The sequence below is a fragment of the Chaetura pelagica genome, unplaced genomic scaffold (genome assembly GCF_000747805.2).
Source record: "Chaetura pelagica isolate M959 unplaced genomic scaffold, ChaPel_1.0 scaffold166, whole genome shotgun sequence".
Taxonomy (NCBI): Eukaryota; Metazoa; Chordata; class Aves; order Apodiformes; family Apodidae; genus Chaetura; species Chaetura pelagica.
The window spans coordinates 4,480,801-4,498,887 of NW_009953758.1; the positions used below are offsets into that span (position 1 = coordinate 4,480,801).

Below are 18,087 nucleotides of genomic sequence, written 5' to 3' on the forward strand. Positions count from 1 at the left end.
GCAAGGCTCAAATACTCCATAAGCAAGAATTACTTTCCTCCACCTGCAAAAATAATGACAAGGGCTTGAACGTCATAAAGAGCTTTTTTGCTGATTGTTTTTAAGCTCTTTGTCTTGTCTTTTTGAGCATGTAATTGAAACTGGATGCTAGAACCAAATGAACTTACAACTGCTTTAGAAAGGCTGAGATTTTCATCTCACATCATATATCCTGTAACTGGAGCAAAACCACTAAACTTTCGTGAGACATGTGAGGCAACTGTGAGAGTTTGTCATGTACTATATTCTAGCTTTGAGAGAACTGGCTGGCTACTGCACTGCCAAGACAATTACGCTGATACCTGCAAACAATGTAAGTGACATATGATGGCAGAGCTGTTCTGAGCAAAACTAAGTAGAGAGAGAAAATACAGGTGCCTGAGATGAGGTTTGTGATGAGGTGCTTAAGAGGCAACATAAATCCATCATCAAGCAGCAGCTCTGTGGAAGAACAAGTTTATTGAATGGTTCAGTGGCAACCTAATACAAATATGCAAATTATTGCACCTTGAAATATTAGGTTAAATTCTCTGCAAAAGAAACAATAAAAAATTAGCACCCTTCTTTGGGGCAGACAGCAGAGTTTACAATTTCCCAGTGAAAACTGGGTAAGTTGAGGTGTCTCCTGAAGTCTGATCTCTCTGGAGGTCATTCCCACAGGTATCATCAGCTCCTGAGTGCCCCAGCTTCTCTCAAGCCCCATGATGTGAGCTGTTGCTCTTTGCTAACATTTTTCTTCCTCTTTTATGCCTTTATAAAGTATGCTTTCTTTGACATTCAAGGTCTTGTCCAATCTGTCTGTGATTCCCTCCTTTCCTAGAAGAAAGGTAGAAATACCCTCTCTGCTTCTCCTCAGTGTATGACCTAATAGGCAGGGTGTACACAGTAGCTTTGGAAAGGGGTTTGGAGTATGTGCTGTATTTCCTCTTTGGTATCGTGGCTAAATCCTCAGAGCCCCAGGGATGTAGCTTGTCACGTTTACTGCTACATCATTTTAGTCACCAGAAAACCTGCACAGTTTAAGAAATCAAAGCTTTCACTTTAGATGTGGAAAAAAATCCAAAACATATCCAGGACAAAAGGTGATGCCAGTTCCTTGCCTCCCACCAGAGCCATGAGGAAAGAGCCAAGCTGCAGATTGTATTGAAAGTGAGGAGGGTAACTCCCTCTTCCTCCTTTCCTATCCAAGACCCAACCCAGCCCCCAAGGCAGCTTCATCTCTCTGTGAATGGAGTCCCTCTGAGCATGATGCTGAGCCAGAGGAGTGACAGGTGCCTCCTGATATGCCTAAATGAGAAGAACCAATCGGAGGAACCTGCCCAGCTTTTGTTGTCATCTGGCTTTGCTCGCGAAAGATGAGTTTGATTGACAGATGCATCAAGGTTCACAGTTTATTGGTTTTTGCAAAAGAGCCAGATCTGCCAATTTAGACAGGGGAGTGACACAAAACTTTCCATCTAAATGGACTAATTTTACCACAGGGAATTCCCAGGCAGAGCGCGCCAAGGCAGACGCAGTCCTGTTTTATTTTTTAACAAGGACTGAATGACAAATATAAACGACAGTTCTAGGCTGACAGAACATCAGCATTTGACACTTCACAGGGGAGCAGTGAAATAAACAATAGGCAGAGAAATTGAATTAGAATCGGATGAGAGTCAGCTAGAGAGGGAGAGGAGGAACTGATTCTCTACCAAATAATTTATGAAAGAGCAAACTGAATACTAAGTAGATATAACATGCTCATATCCTGGTTTATTAGCAAATTTAACCTACTAGTGTATTATACTTGGATGATGTAAATAGATCACTGGACAATGGTGGGTGGAAAGGGAGATCAATGCACAGGGAATGGGAAGGTACTAGAGCTTTCTGCTCGTAGTGGTGCAAACCTCTTGTGATAATCTTACCCTGTGTTACTAATAAACTCTACAAAGTCAGAGAGCAAAAGTACAACAAGTTCATGTAACATCTCTTCTGTTCCCTCTGACACATCCCCTGCAGATTTCTGTCTGGTCTTTGTATATTAAGGCAGTAGTTAACTTTTGGGTACCCAGCTTTGCAGTTCAATTCTTTTACTGTTTTTTTTTTGTTTGTTTGTTTTTCTCAATTTTAAACAGGCCACCTATGACATTTACACAGAATTATTCTGAGCAGAATATGTCTGGGGCTTCTGGATGTGGCCTGTGCCTACTTGAGATAAAAGGTTGTCTCAGCTGATAGCATTAGCAAGCTGTTACCCTATTTCTACTCAGCTTTAGCAGGGGGATAGGATATATAAACTTTCCTGATGGGTTAGACAGCTAATTGTTTGTTAGCTAAACATTGCTTGGCAGAAATTTGGATTCCTAGATGTTATGTCATGCTCCAAGATTTGAAGCTTATCAAGAAAAGTGATTTTCAATCTTTTTCAATTAGCAAACAGGAAGAACAAAAAACAATCAGCAGAAGAATAGCTGCCAATGTAGTGCATCAAGGTCCATGAGCTCTCTTTCCTGGTTATATTAAAAGCAGTTTCCTTAAAAATATAGATTTTAGAAACATAAGTTTAAAACTACTGGCCTTTATGCTAGAGAAAAGGGCATGAAAATAAGGGGCTTTCGATTGATTTGCTTGTTAATGGTGATTTGACTTTCATATATGAGTCTGAAAAGTGCATCTGTGGAAGCTGCCTTTTTAGCTGGGTGCTATAACAGACTTGCTGGTGTATCGAGGAGGAGCCAAATGCAGCTCTGTAGTTAAAACTGCATTCTGAGGGAGGAAAAATATTTATTTCTGCTGTACACAGGGGTACTATATCTGTGTGAAATTTCACACAGTCCAGTCTTACACCCTTTGGGTTTTCGTGTAGGTTTTGTTTGTCTTCTTTTCTTAAGTGTTCAACAGGGTGTGTTTGAAATTAGTCTCAGACAGAAAGTCATTATATTTGTAATATTTCATTGTCAGTGTGTCTCTTTAAAACAGAATTATTCATCTCCTTTTGAAGAGGCACAGGGGCAAAGCCAGAGTAATTCTGATGCAAATAGTGTGTTTTGAAACGAGACCATTTAGAATAGAAGCCATTTTTGTTATGTTTAATAACAGAAAGCTTATCCTTCAGCAATGACTGGTGCATAGTTCTTGGTGAAACCACAGCCATGCATTTCATTGTGTCAGAACAGTCCCTTAAACAGTTTTTCTCCTGGGGATGGAAGCCACAGGCAGTTTCAGTTTCAGCTGGTCAGTGTTTACTTATATACTCTGGCAGCAGAAAGTTGGGCTGCCTGTAAGAAAGATGGGTATTGCCTCTGTCCTGAGACCTGGTTCATGTCAGAGTAGTAAAAGGGAGAGCAGCAGCAAACAGTAATGATAGAGAGGGTCCTCTGAATGTGAGTATGGGGTGTGTGAAGAAGGCAATAGTGCCAACAGCCTCCCAACAGGCACAGCGGGGTGCAGGATGGTCTCCCCAAGTCCATACAACAAGCAACATGGGAGGTTTATACTTGAGAAGGTAGGAGGCGGAGAATGAGGAAGGGGGATTACAGAGAATCCATGTTTTCCAAACGAGGACAATGCCAAGGGACAACTAGGTGGGAGAACTGGTAAGGCACTGAAAGGGATCTTGAAGGAAAGGGCAGAAGAGGTGGCATGAAGCAGGGGGATGCAAGAAGTGACCAGGGTTAACAAGAGGAGTTCTACTGCTACAGGAATAAGAAACAGCAGAAAAAAGTCTTCTTCAAGCAGCTGCTATGGAATTAATTTGCAGGTAGAGTTTTGAACCTACAATGATCAAACATGATTTTGATGGGCAGCTTCCACCAAAATGTCACACAGTAGAAGGCAGGAAAATACCCAAATATTTGATAAGCTTTGGTATCTGACCAACTCTGTCAACCTTGACACAAGTTGCAGGGCCATTTCCAGGTCTTGTGACATTTGAGCTGCTTTCAAAGGCACTAAACCACAGGGTACCTGCAATGTGGTGAGACTCACTTTTAACTAAAAGAAGGGAGTTTCTGACTCTTGAAGTGGAAGAGACATAGTTAATAACATAGCTATAGAAGCCTTGAGAACACTAGAATTAGAAGTCAAGTAAAAGGGTTTTTTTTGTTGTGTGGTTTTTTTATATATATATACATGTATATAAATATACATATATACAAAATGGCATATGGTGTTATATACAAGTTACATGATTTTCAGTCCATCTTGTGTTTTTTTTGTGTACTTGGTTTGTGATTTTCAAGTACAAGGGGCTGGCCTTACGAGCTCAAATAAATTCCCTTGGCTTCACTGCAAACAGCTCCTGAATCACATAAGTTAACTGTCCTGATGACATTCCCAGCTTTTTTTCTAAAGCAGACAAAAGTGTATGTACAGCCTGCTTCTTGTGCTTATCTTCATTAACTGTTACTTGTTCAGATACTTTCTTCAATATTTTGAAGTCTTTTTCTTTGGATACAAGCATCACTGTGTACATATACTAGATAATAGTTTTCAGGATCATGTTTTTCCTTTAAATCACTGGTGCCATGTTTGCTGTTCTTCCATTTTTGCCATTCTCCAGGTCCCTACAGTTTTTCAGTACTGATTGTGAGTCCAGTAAATTCATTCACTAGCTCAGTAATACTTTCAGGTACGTATTATCTGGAGAGGTTGGCACTATGAATGCTTATTGTTCTGTTTCCTTGCCTACACCATGTTTAGAAACGTATGTATTTTTAAAGAAGGTTGTCATCATCTCAGGATGTTCAAGCTTTTCTTTATTTTTCTTGTCAGGATAATTATAAAGAGGATTTATTTACTTAGTGTTGCATAATCTCTTACAAGATAATTTTCCTCATTAGGAGACAGACTGTGGTGCTCTTTTTATCACACAACATTTTCACACTGAGAACTCGCATTGATTATGCAGGATTATTAAAGGAACAGAATACTAGTTGGAATGGTAGAAATAGTTCTTTCATGCAAGTATTTATTTTTGCAAGATATATAAGTTCTTGAAAGTTGCAAAAGGTTTGCTATAGTTCAACTATCAGTTATGGAGCCTTACGCAGGAATGTCAAGGTGCAGTTCTCTGAGCTGTATTAGATGTGATACAAATGAGATGGTCATGCTAGCTTCTAACTCTTTCTTCTAAGATTATTTTACCAGGATGAATGTTGAAAATCCATGGTGCTTTCTTCTGGCACATCTGTCTGCTGATTCTTAGCCTGTCTTTCACCTCTAACAGCAAACGTACATTAGTAATTTGTATGGATTCCAGTCAATTTAACATCCATCATCTTATCTATTAATGCAGTGTTTGATACTTATCACCTAAACTTCGGTAGAGAAAGATAATTCTGATGCATAAAGGATTTCAGAATTTTGGAATTCAGTGTTGCTTCGATTTTGAGTGCAAGCCTATCCCTGCACCACACACCAGGCCTGTCTGTCTTGTACATGGTGGACCCTGGAAACCTGGGGTCTCTGACTTCAACATAGTTGCCAGGCAGTTTTGCTGCAGTGTTGCGAAAATTGAATTGCTTTTATAGACTGTTTGGATTTCAACAAATTGACTTTCGCTTATGGAAAATGCCCTGTTGGAGGATTTTCAGCCTCTTCTGTTAATATGGCAAGGGAAAAACACAAACTGAAACAAAAGGAAATATTTTAACTGAGAAGTAAAAGCTTCACGAAAGCATGTGGCCCACTGGCTCTCATATGCTGTTGTGAAAATATTTTTAAATCACTAAAAACTGTAGAAGCAAAATTGATTTAGCCTAGTCTGACTCCTTGCTACACTTTTACTCTGCCTCTGTGACCTTAAACTGCATCTGACTTCTTGGAGAATTAATGCTTGACTGAGGAAAAATTGAGTGAGTACCTCAGTATTTGGTATGTTTATAGCATACCTTAATATAATGCCTAGCTCTTTGTTAGGCAGACAATGAATAGCTTGGAGAACAGGTTATTAATGACTTTGCATTTGGTTTTGCCCCCCAGTTGACCAAGATAAATAGAGATTAAGAGAGAGCAAGCTACAATTAAATATCAGGCTAGCAGAATTCATCTCTTGAAACTAAAACCAGGGTAGCAAAGAAGTGGGGTTAAGACCTGAGAGTTCTCAGCCACCTTCACATTACTGAGACCTTGCACCTAGCCCCCACAGTGCCCTGATGGAATATCAGGGCTAATTCTGGAAGGCTTGAAATCCCCCTAGAGGCACATGGAGCAGGTGTTTGGGCTATGAAGAAACAGGTGTAAAAGGGAAGGGGACTCTGGGTTTTAACCCACATCTTCCTGATGTTATGGCTACCCAACAGCATTTTCATGTTCTGAACTACCTGGGGATATCTGATGTGTTACGGATCATTTGGAGTCAACTGAGTGAGATCAATAGAAGAAGGAATCCTGCTGGCACTGAATAGGAGCAGGATAGTGGCTGGTGGGGGCTCAGAGGCTGGATTGCACTGTAGGATGGTTGCAAGCACGTGTGGTGCCTTCTCTCACACGGTGTGGTGATTTTTAGCAATCATAGTATTGTTTATATGGTGCCTGAAGGGTGCTAGGTGGAACAAATGTAACATCCTGGAGACCTCAAGGGGAATCCACTGGAGAGAGAAGCACTGAGGAGGATAGAGAAAGAAGGAGAGGGAAAGAGAAACAAAAAAAGGAGAAGAAAAAAAGAAAAAAGACAAAAGCCACAAAAATGACATACCAAAAAAAAAAAATTGATTTTATTTCTCATGTGCACAAAAAGAGAAAAGAAAAGAGTCAAACAGAACTGAGGTGATGAGGAAAAGCCAGGAGTGGCCACAGTAGCCTAGGATGGATATAAACCTGCTCTTGGCACTGGCCCCCTCCCTTCCGCAGTCTCATGTCTAGCTTAGCCTGGAGGCACCAGCAAAGGTGCTTATGATTGAATTTGTGATCAGTTCTGCAGTTGTCATTGTTTGGTCCCTCCTTGCTTTGCAATTCTGCCACCATCCTGGGCCCAGCCAAAGAGCACACTGTGGTATTTGTGAGGTCCCTCAGAAGCTCTCATTTTGTCAATACCAAAACGGGCAGCTATGGTTCATATTTCTTTTCCCAGAGGTGTGGTTTTTATTAGAAACAAAAGTGTGAGGGTTTTCCAACAGTTCAGCAAACCAAAAATCCCTTTAAGAAAATGCTGATGTGGATATATAATTATGTACTCAAGAGGAGAAAGGTGCAGGGTTTTTAATTTTCTTTTTGTTTAACATCTTCACGTTCATGTTGTGATTAATTCTGAAGTCTTACTCAGTTTGAGTCATCGCTACTGATGGGTCAGAAAGCATGCAGACTTCTTGTTTCCACAGCAGGGCTCATTGCCACCAACCCTCCCCAACAGATTCAGAGGTCACAAGGGTGTCAACTTTAATGCACCCACCCTGTGCAAACCTCCCTCCTTGTTGCCCCACATCCCATTGGGCCAAAAGGATGTGGGAGCTTCAGAAAATAGGACTTGAAAGTGCTGCCCGGTTTTAAATGCCATGGACCCTGTTGCTTTCAGTGAAGCATGGCATTTGAGAACTCATGAGATTCCTTCCCACAAAAAACTGGTGACAGAAGGAAAGTAAATGTAGCAGCAGAACTAAGAATGATAAGAAAAGAAAGAAGTGAAAGGAGAGCTAAGGAAGAAGAATTTATGAAATGAATAATGATTTGTGAGAAGAAGGAAAAGAGAGAAATTAAATGGAAACATTCATTATTATTCAGAATAATACTGAACACTTTGATAGAATTTTCTTTCCAGGATCTCAAAGCACTGAGCCGGTGCTAATTAATTCAGCTGCGCAATCCCCCTGTGAATTAGGAACTATTGTTATCCCCCTTTTACAGAAGATTGGAATTGAGGCATAGGGGGGAAATCAGACTTGACAAAGGTTCTCTAGAGCCACAAGGAGAACTGGGGAGTTCGAGTTCCCAGATACCTGCTCTCATACCAGTAATGCTGTTTCCTCTCTGGATAGAAAAATGCACTGGGAATGAAGAATAATGAGAGAGCTAGAAATTGAACAGAAAGAGGTGTGAAAAAGGGAAAAAAACAACAAAATGGAGAGAGATGTAAGCCATTGACCTTCACTGGATTTTGCATAGTGACTTTTTTCTCCAATTATTTTTCATTTTTTCTTGTAAAACTTTAAAAAGAAAAATTACAAATAATAATAATAACAAAAAAATCCACCTACAACGAAGCAACTGAAGCAACATGTTGGCCTGTTGGAGAAGGGGTCCTTTCAAGGTTTGGCTGTTCCCTCAGGTTCTGGATTTGTGCTGTGCTTTATTGAACACATTGTTTTGTTTTCAGTGAGCACAAGACTTGCACAGTACAGACAGCGTGTTCCTTATCTACAGGATGAGACGAGGCTGTTTTAATAACTACCATGATGAAGATGGAGATGAACTTATATACAAGAGGAATTGCCTTCACATTACACACATTATCTTCCTACAAAGCAGCAATTGTTTTTGCAAATAACATAATATTAAATAATTGGTAGAATTTTTGCGTTTCCTGCATAGTCCAGTCTAATGGAATCTATATGAATATTGATGGTTTTCTTCTGCATAATATTACCACATAAATCCCTGTGTCAGCTACTAGACTTTAGCTATAATACTGCTTTACAATGCATCCACCGACTGTAAATCAAAACAACCAACACAAGAAACTCTTTGGCAAATGTAATTCAGTACATTCGCATGGGGGTCTACAGATGGTGGTGGAAGAGGATTAGACTGCCCAGTCCTTTGCATAATTTTGCTTTCCTTTTACTTTTCCTGGTCAGACTACATGGTATACTTAGGAACTTTCCAAACCAATCCAATGCCTGGTGGAAATCCTCTTTTAGCAGTGGAGTTACACCAATAATGGGTTTGGTGCTCTGAGGGTCAAATCAAGCCAGCCATGAGTGGGCCAAACAAATCCTGATTTCATACTCTAGCTCGTGTCTCAAGTTTAGTGAAACACCATTATAAAAATAAGCATTTCTCAGCTGCTAGCTTCTCTTGAGGTGGCCCCTGGGCTACAGGTTGCCAAGTGTGAGGTGTGATAGTCTCCTTTTCCCTAGCCTACTCAGCAGGTTGTCCTTGCTGGTCTTGTGATTTACTGCGCCTGCTCTAACCACCTGTAGAGTAAAACTGGGTGGGACATGAGTAGAGCAAAGGCCATACTGAGAAACTGAAAGGGAGACTTAACAGAGTCCAGCATCTATCTGGTGTCTGTGGAGGAAAACAAGAAGGAGTGGTGAAAATAAATTTTTAGAATTTACTCAATTTTCTTCTCATACACAGTAAGGTGAAATAATGGGCCAATTTCTGGTCTTGGTGTCAGTGTAACAACTCTGGTATTTGCAGCAGGTTACTCAGAGGTAAGATGTGTAGAATGACATTTTTAATAGATCAGGAGTAACCTCTTTGATTTTATTCTGTACAGGAACAGATTTTAGCTCTATATCTTCTATGTAAACATCCCCCCCCAAATACCCTTATCATTTGGGCACCCCTTTAAAGAAGACACAGACCTATAATCAGAGCCATGCAAGGGCTGTTAGGTGAAAGGGGCCTTGGGATTGACACAGCTGTTTACTGATGATGGATTTCATACATACAAGTTAAACTTGAAAATAGAATACTGAGTCCACAACCACATCTCCTCTGAGGCTGTTAACTTTGGATTTTATACATAATGTTGGCTGTGCAGATTGCTCCACTGTTCATTTTTATGCCCTTCAGGGGTTTGATTCTCAATCCTGTCTTTGTCCATGGACAGTAGCCCACAAGTTTTATCTGAAACCTCTCTAGAACAGCAAGGATCGACTTTGGCAGACTTGATGCCCTGGGGACAGGCTATAGCTGCCTTCATGTTTTCTTTGAGTGTTTTTTTAGGAAGTGTCAGTGCAAGAACAGTTGCACTGTTGCATGAATCTGCTGACGATACAGGAGTAATAAGCATTTCTATTGACAGCCTTTTGCAGAACAGCGTTTGCCAGTCACTTGGGAACCAAAAAGAGCAGAGAACCCCTAGAGAATCATGAGATGAGCATTTGGGATAACGGGTAAATATTAGGGTGCACAATATAGGATTGAAGATGAAAAGATGGGGCTGTTTGTTGGGATTGGCTTTTAGGATGCAAGCATATGGATTTGAATGGAGGCCTATAATTAGTAGGTGTATGAGCAGGCAGACCAGGAATTGAAGGGAGCCCATATAGCAAGGCTACAGTGGTTAGGAAATTAGGTGGTGGGCACAGATAATGAGGCTGTTGTCACTGGCTGTGGGGATTTGGAGAATGGATGTTGGGCTTATCTAAAATTGTGAAAGTTGGGATGTGGGTGAACTGAAGTTGTCACAGGTACAGGGGTTAAGGTAAAAGGAGTGGCAGCTAAGGGCTAGGGAACCAAGCAATAATCCCAGCCAATCCTGAATTTGTCCATCTCAGTCTCAGCTGTCCAGAGGGCAATCAGATGGGCCCACATGAAGCCCCACACTTTCCACCACACAGCGCAGTTAGAGCGCAGCTGGGCTTCTTTTCTTTGTTTGCCAACCAGTGACATGGAAAACGTTTGTTGACTCAGAGTGCTTTTTGTCGACTGATGTGTTTGGTAACTTGGTCAGGTGTGACTTGTCCGCACTGCTCCCCAGAGACAGGATTTGGGAAAGGGAGAGGAGGAGGAGGAGGCAACTGGGGTGTAGCTGGCATCCAATCCTCTCCAATACCACCATCCCATTGTAGTGCAAAACAGAAAGGAAACAAAACCCTAGAGTGAAAGAGGAGCATCAAACGTCAGAGGAACTCGTCTGCCATTCAGGTGGTGGGGAGGGATGGGACTTGGAGTTTTATTTTTGTAGGGTTTTTTAATTATTATTTTGGTTTTTTTGTTGTTTTTGTTTGCTTGGGTTTTTTAGAAAATTGGGGATTTGTTCTTTTTTTTTTTCCTTTTTACAGACCTTCATGACAAAGCATAAAAACACAGTTATATTTATATATCTATTTATATATTTCTTCATCTCATCGGTTGGTTTGTAAATGTTGCTCCATCCTCCTGTCTGAGCTGATTGTGTGTCACAGAAATTGTGGGTGTATGTGTGAGGCTCCTCCCAGCTCTGGCCTGCAAAGTCACCACGTGTGAGGTGCAGCCACCCATGGGGGAAGCCACGCTGGAGAGTGGGGATGAGGTGCACCGAGAACCCCTCATGGGGTGCAGACAGTTACTTGGTCCTTGTCTTCATTGCCAGATAGGCCAGGTCTCTGTACTGCCATCTCTGCTCTAGCCAGACTGTTCCCTCTGCCCTGGGAAACAGGATGAGCATCACAGGTTACACATGTTGAAGAGTCCACCGCAGAGGAGCGTATCTTTGGGGAACAGTGTTTGGTGAGCGGTGTTCTCCCCTGCTCCCCCTGGCCCTTACCGCTCCCAGAAGGGGGGTCCTGTAATGCAGTGGTTGCCAGCTGCATTGTTTTCCAGTCCCCCTGAAGTCCTGGAAGCCAAGGGGACTTCGTGTGGGCGTTTTGCCCAGGTGCAGTGGAGGGCTCCTGCAGGAGAAGCCGCTTGGCTCTTCCCGGCGTTGGGGTGCGGTCAGGGCGGAGGGCGGGGGTCTCGGTCTGGGGTGGTGAGTGCTGGGTCCGGTGCCTTCGTGGTGAAGGGGAAGGAACTGGACTGTGGTAAGGAATGGAGGAGGTCTCTTCACCCTTCCCAGGGATGTAGAGAGGTGATCAGACAGGTACAATGTGGAGGCCTAAGCTGTCGCCCTGCAGTTTCATGTGGTTTCCATGGTAACTAGTGGCGGTCATAGGCAGTGGCAGCAGTGGGAGGTGCGGAGCCCCGGGATGTGGCACTATAATAATAAGGGGAACCTGAAAGTTAACACAGGAGAAGAATGGACTGGTTGAAAGGACAAACAGTAAAAAAAATAAAATAAAATAAAAATAAAAAACAATCAAACTAAGAAAAGAAACAAAGGAGAACTGAAAAAGAAAGGAAGAAAGCAAAGGAAAGGAACCCAAAGAATGAACTTGAGGACTGAGCTCTTGATGGGATTAGGGAAAGGCAATCAGAGGAAGGCAGCTGAGGGATGTGCCTCAGTGGAAAGATGCTGCCTTGGTCTCTGGCTCTGAAGTCCGCCTATGGGAAGGATATCCTTTTGCTCCTTCTAACCATGAGCAAGTCGTCAAAAGGGAAGCCCATGAGCATTGCAGCACAAATATGCCACACCTGATCCATGGCCACAAGAAAAGTGTTAGGGCCAGATGTTCTGAGTATAACTGGCAAAGTATAATAGGTAATTTTTAAAACCAGGAGAGAAGAAAAAAATGACAATGTTCTTACGACTTGGGATTTTGGCATGAGAGCACTCTAGGTGGTTATTGAATGTGTATTAAATAGTGATTGATTATTAAGATCATATTTACTGAGATTTAACAACACTGGAATAAAATGTACCTCTGCTACCCAGTTGTAAAACCTCAGTAAATACATAGGTAATAATCTCAGCTGATTTATTTTGCATATAATGAATCTCTCCCTGTTCCCTTGCTAAGAAATGTTGTGTTAGAAGTGTTGTCCTAAGGGAGGCTTTTTCCCCAAGAGGAAAAAAACCTGATGATTTCTGGGCATATTACTTACTGGAGACAGATATCACCGCAAGAAAACCCTACTGGCTGTTATAAACCTAGTGATCCAGCATGTCTCTCTCTCTGGACACACTGCTCCAACTGGTCTGAAAAGAAGAACTTCTATGGCATTTCCAGATCCCCAGAGTTGACTCCAGCTTTAGTCTGGGAAAGGAGTGACACTTCATCTTTAATCACTTTTAATCAGACCTTGAACTTTTGCTGATTGTGGCCTGAGACAGTAGCAAAACCTGAGTTTAACTTTTGATCTAATCTTCACTAAAATGCGGAGGCAGGCCACGGAGAAGCCAGAGCTAATGTGGAATTCTGAACCATCTCAGGAGAGAGGAACTGGCTTCAGAACAGATACAAAAACACACGTGAGGTATATACCCACCTAGACAATGAACTGGAGAGTGAGGAAAAAGCCCTCCTGCCTGTCCAAATACTTGAAAACCCTCTTCAGAAACAAACAAACAAACAAAACCAACAAGAAAAGAAAACAAAGAGACAAACAGAAGGAGCGCGAGGCTGGGGGTGTGCTGTGGGAAAGAGGTACTCACTTAGTAACGCAGGGTTGCTGAACCGCCAGGCCTCGTTGTAGGTTGTGTACTGAGGGTGGCTGTAGGGGTTCCCTGAAAACTCGCTCCCTGGAAGAAAACAAGGAGGGTGTGAAATACAGTTAGGAATGAAAGTTTGTGTCTGCTGTTTCATCAAGCCAGTGTCCATGCTGGCTGTGTATGCCAGCAGGAAAACTAGCATATGTAGCTTCCTTGCCCAGCTGAGACTGTGTCCTTCAGGACACTGTGGTGTTTGTTCAGTGTAGTGTTGCTTACCTGTATAATTAAAATCATTAAGATTGACCTCTTCAGAAATAAATAAATAAATTAGTTTAAAATAATTAAATTCAATAATACAAATAAGCTGGTTTATTTTTCATTGCCTTCTGACTTCCAATTCTCAGGTTGCAGTAGGACTGCCTACGCAAGCTTTTTCTGCAATTAACTCCCAGTTTCTTTTACCCAAAATCTAACGTTCTCCACTAGCATCAGGACAGCAAGCATGGGAACTTGGTGGGACAAGCTCACAATAGACTCATTGGAACTAGCAGTGCTGTTGGTGGTTGCTAAGATTTGTTCACAGGGTACTGAGTGTCATGTCATATTTGTGGAGGAGAGTATAACTTGTTTCTGGAAATGTTCTGAGAGCAGGGTCAGCTTAAATACAAAACAAAATGGAAAACGTGAATCACTCTTTCTTTCTTACTCTTTATGATGGTGTTAGTCAGAAAAGTGACTCATACAGGATTAACCCCACCTTTATGCTTAGCTAATGAATTACAGAGAAAACTTGCTGTATTCCAGTTCCAGAAAATAATTTTCTAATGATTAGCACTTTAGGTACTATTCTGCATCTGAAAGACAAGCTAGACTACAGCTCCCTTCTTCACACTCAATAATAGGGGCCTAAACCATAATACTTGTGAGCTTTGTGATCTAGTAGACTCTGACACAAGATTTGAATGCTGTATAGTCTTCTTAAATATTCAGTTTTATTGTGTATAAGGAGCTGAGCCTCCTTGTTTTATAGCAGGCTGTGTAGGGCTAAGGGAATTATATTTGACAGCTGAGGAAGCTGCATTCAAAATAAAGAAATCTCCCAAAACTAAAAACTGAATGATTCTGGTAAGTAAATACATGCTGTTATCAGATCATAACCTTATTTTAATGCAGTACCAACAGACTGGGGACAATTAGTGCCATTTGAAAGGTATGATGCACTTAAAAGTCAGTGGAACAACAGTGTGATTATTAGCTTCCTGTCTGCCTTAAAGCAGGGGTGGAATTGTTGCAACAGAAGTGTTTGGAAAGCATGTGGGGTTCCTGCTAGATACCATGGAACATGGAAAGAAGGGAATGCAAGACATGCTGGATGCCTGTGATACAATTACCAAAGAAATGTCAATTAATTATACTGTGATCTTTGCAAATCTCACATCACCAGAGACTTAAAGTCAAAACCATAGATTTTCAGATGGTAGAAATGAAGTGTGTTGAAGTCAGGTGATTTGCACTGGTTTAAACTTGAGGACAGCTTGTCCAGCCAAGTTTTAAAAGACGTTCACAGTACCAAAGCAGTCAGTATGAAAATGTGTATGTATTAAAACTGATCACCATCCAAAGGTATTTTAGTCACAGCAGTTTTTAGTTTCAGCATAAAACCTCATTTTGTGTGACAGACTTTGCTAAGTGCTGTTTCAATGAAAATAGCTCAGCATATTTCCTTATCTAGAAACATCCTGCACTGAAGTTCCTGACAGCTAGCTGGGAAGAAATAGGTGAAACCTGCTGAGATGACTCAAGATGCTGTGGAATGGGATACAAAGGCAAAAAGCAATGCAGACTCCAGATTTATCTCTACTGAAGTGACTTATCTGAGATACACTGGAATGAGGTTGCTCCTCTAAGAAGGAAAACAACTACCCAGATGAGAATTTCTGCTTTGAAGTGCCTCATACAAACTTTCTGCATGGAAATAAGTTCTTATATTTCAAAGCTTCTCTCTCACCCTCTTCCGAGTTGACACCCTAAACTGTTTATAGTGTTCCTAAAGCATGGGTTAAGTAGAGGAGAAGAGCCCTGACTATGGAGAGCTGGGAAGGAGGGAGGGCCGCCAGTGGAAACAGTGTTTATTGACGAGGAGTGAAAGCATGCATGCAGCAGGATAATGAGCTTTTGAGCTCAACTGTGACCAAGAGGAACTGAGCTATCGCCTTCCCCGATCACTAATGAAACAAGTGTAATTTCCTCATCAACATTGGATTCTGTTTAACGACTCCCTGCCGTTGCCATCACCAGCCCTCTGCAGGCTCAACGCTGCTCTGTGTGAGCTGCAGTTCCCTTCAGCGGATGCTCACTTCGCCAAAACAGTTTGTAGAAACTTGATGGCCTTTCTGGGAAAGAGGAAGAATTGAGGCAGGGATCAAAGATGCTGTTATCTGGGCAGGAAGCATCTCTCAGATGCATAGGTTAAGTGTAGCACAATACCCAATTCATCCTTCTTTGAGTGACAAACTCCTGCTTTTTCGAGTGTGTGCTCAGAGACTACTGACTTTTATCCCTGTCTGCAGCCAAGGACCTGAAGTTACAGGCAAGGGCAAATGCAGGATATGTATATTACCACTTCATCTACATAAACCTCAGAGATATTTGCATGCATGACTAACCATGTTGCATGGATGTACTGCTACTGGAGACAAGCTCTTCTTTAGACTATACAAGTAGAAGTCTAGTGAAAGGTTGTCATGGATAGAACAGAGCAGCTTTGGTTACCACTGGTCAATCTTCTCAGAAACAGTTTTCTACTGGAAAATGCTATCTCATTGAAATGGAAATATTTTGCAGGAGCTTGTCAGCTTCAATGGGCTTTTGGAAAGAAAAGTTCTGAAATGATTGCAAATTGAAACAAAGTATCATGTTTCCACTTTCTTGTTTTGTTTCATTTTGCCTTTCTCATCTCATTTAATTTTCTTTCAACCCTTTTATTATTTTAATATGTCTTGACATCTAGAACATGTTGACGTTATTGAAATGTTTCATCCTGATGTTTGCAAATTGAACTATTTCAAGACCGACTTGTCATCCCAATGCAAGATGAAAACAAATGTCAAAAAATCAGAGTTGAAATTCTGCCTTCTGAATAGTTCTGCTTTTTAGCTCTGCACCTTTATTTCAAGAAGTCACAGTCTCTTCCTCATATTCACTCACATCTGGAAAACTGGTTGTTTGCATGTCTGTATGTTTCTTAAAGAGTGGTCATCTTGCTGGTTTCTTCTTTGCAATGTACTTAAAGCACTGGCCCCTGGTCTTTCTTGGCCTGGGGGCATGTAACAAACCACTGGTGACATCATATTTGTTTCTCGTTTAACCTGGACTCTTAACAGAGGTTACAAGCAAGCACAGAGGATCGATCTCATGAGGCCTATATTCTGTGCAATCTGTGCTCTGGGAACCTTTACTAACAGTATCTCTTGGTATCTGTATTTAAATCTTGGCACGTTTAGTCTTCTAATACAGAAACCATGAGGCATGAAGTGAGCCTAGCAGGTGGCAAGTTCAGAACAAATAAAGGAGGTAGTTTTAATGCAATATATAGTTCAGCTACAGAATTATTTGTCATAGGTTACTACAGATGTTAATGGCTTATATGGGTTCAAGAAACACTGTTTAAGTTTGTGGGGAGGGAACTTGTTGAGGGTGTTTCAACAGAAAGATACAAAGTCTGGCTTAGGAAGTCTCTGAACTGAAAGTTGTTGAAGGCTGGGACATCTTTTGCAAAGGTACAGATCCATTTGATCTGCTCATACCCTTCCCCAGGCATTCACCCTTAGTCCCTCACAGAGATTAGTGGCTGCAGAGATCTGCAGTGTGACCCATTAAACTCAAGTCTTACGTTTCTTCCCAGGAAGCCTCTTTTATCTCCTGCTTGTTGGCTTCAGTCACATTAGAAGACAGGAATAGAAGGGCTGCCAGGCTGGGTCTGACCAGTGAGGTATGACTGAAACAGCCAGAACTTGATGCTTTGTGGAAAGCTGCAGTAACAGCTGCAGGATCCCCAAGTAGCCCACTGGAAAAACTTCATCTAATTGAATGTTGACATCAGATTTAATGTAAAGATATGCATTTGACTTGAATAATCTTTTTTTTTCTTTGACGTATAACTCCACTTTATCACACTCTTCCTTCTCTTTTGGGAGGTCTTTCTGTCTTTTTGGGTATACTGATGAGTGGCAAATAGAGCCCGGGGAAATAAACTTTTCAATTTCCCTAAGGTAAATGGTGAAATAGTCTCCCTATACAGCGGGAGAACCCACTTGCCAAGAGAAGGTATTGATCCAAGGGCATTGAGTAGCAAAGGAACAGTCTGAATGTAGGATCAGGTAGATAGTTTCTTGGATTGGAAGAACTATCTTACAAACAGGAGGTAGGTAAGTAGTTGGTTTATAAAAACGAATACTTAGTTTCTCCTGAAATTCTGTTAATCATTGCTGAGTTCTTAGCTAGTTCAGGCTACGAACAGTAGGTCTCCAAAAACTGCAGGTGCTAAATTACCATTGATGATTTTTAGTTTGATGTTCTGGCTTTAGATAGAAAGGCAAGTTGTTAGCTTAAGTTAGTGGATAGCTGAATATCCTGAGCCATGAGCAGTACATAATAATCTGCATGGGTCATTGGAAAATAATTACATTAGTTAATGAATACTAAGGTTAATTAATTACCAATTAATTGCCACAGGTTATAGATAGCTAGTTGCCCGTAGCAGCGGTGAATCAGTTACTAGGGGGAAAGCGATGCATTACAGAAAGGGTTGTTAGCTACATTGGTTATAGGCACCTGATAATTTCTGTATTAAAATAACAGTCCTTAATAAGATCAAAGCACTAGCA

The 18,087-nt window shown here is 41.4% G+C and overlaps 1 protein-coding gene across 1 annotated transcript in view; it reads right to left on the bottom strand.

Annotated features, from left to right (window-relative positions):
* Nucleotides 1–11,808: 11,808 nt before the first annotated feature.
* The window catches only part of PAX2 (paired box 2), a 49,525-nt gene continuing 43,246 nt past the window's right edge, over nt 11,809–18,087 (bottom strand). The window contains exons 6-7 of the mRNA XM_010000823.1: nt 13,205–13,291; nt 11,809–11,885 (exon numbers count right to left, since the gene is read on the bottom strand). Coding sequence (XP_009999125.1) covers nt 11,809–11,885; nt 13,205–13,291 — 164 coding nt within the window. The remainder of the gene's footprint in view (nt 11,886–13,204; nt 13,292–18,087) is intronic.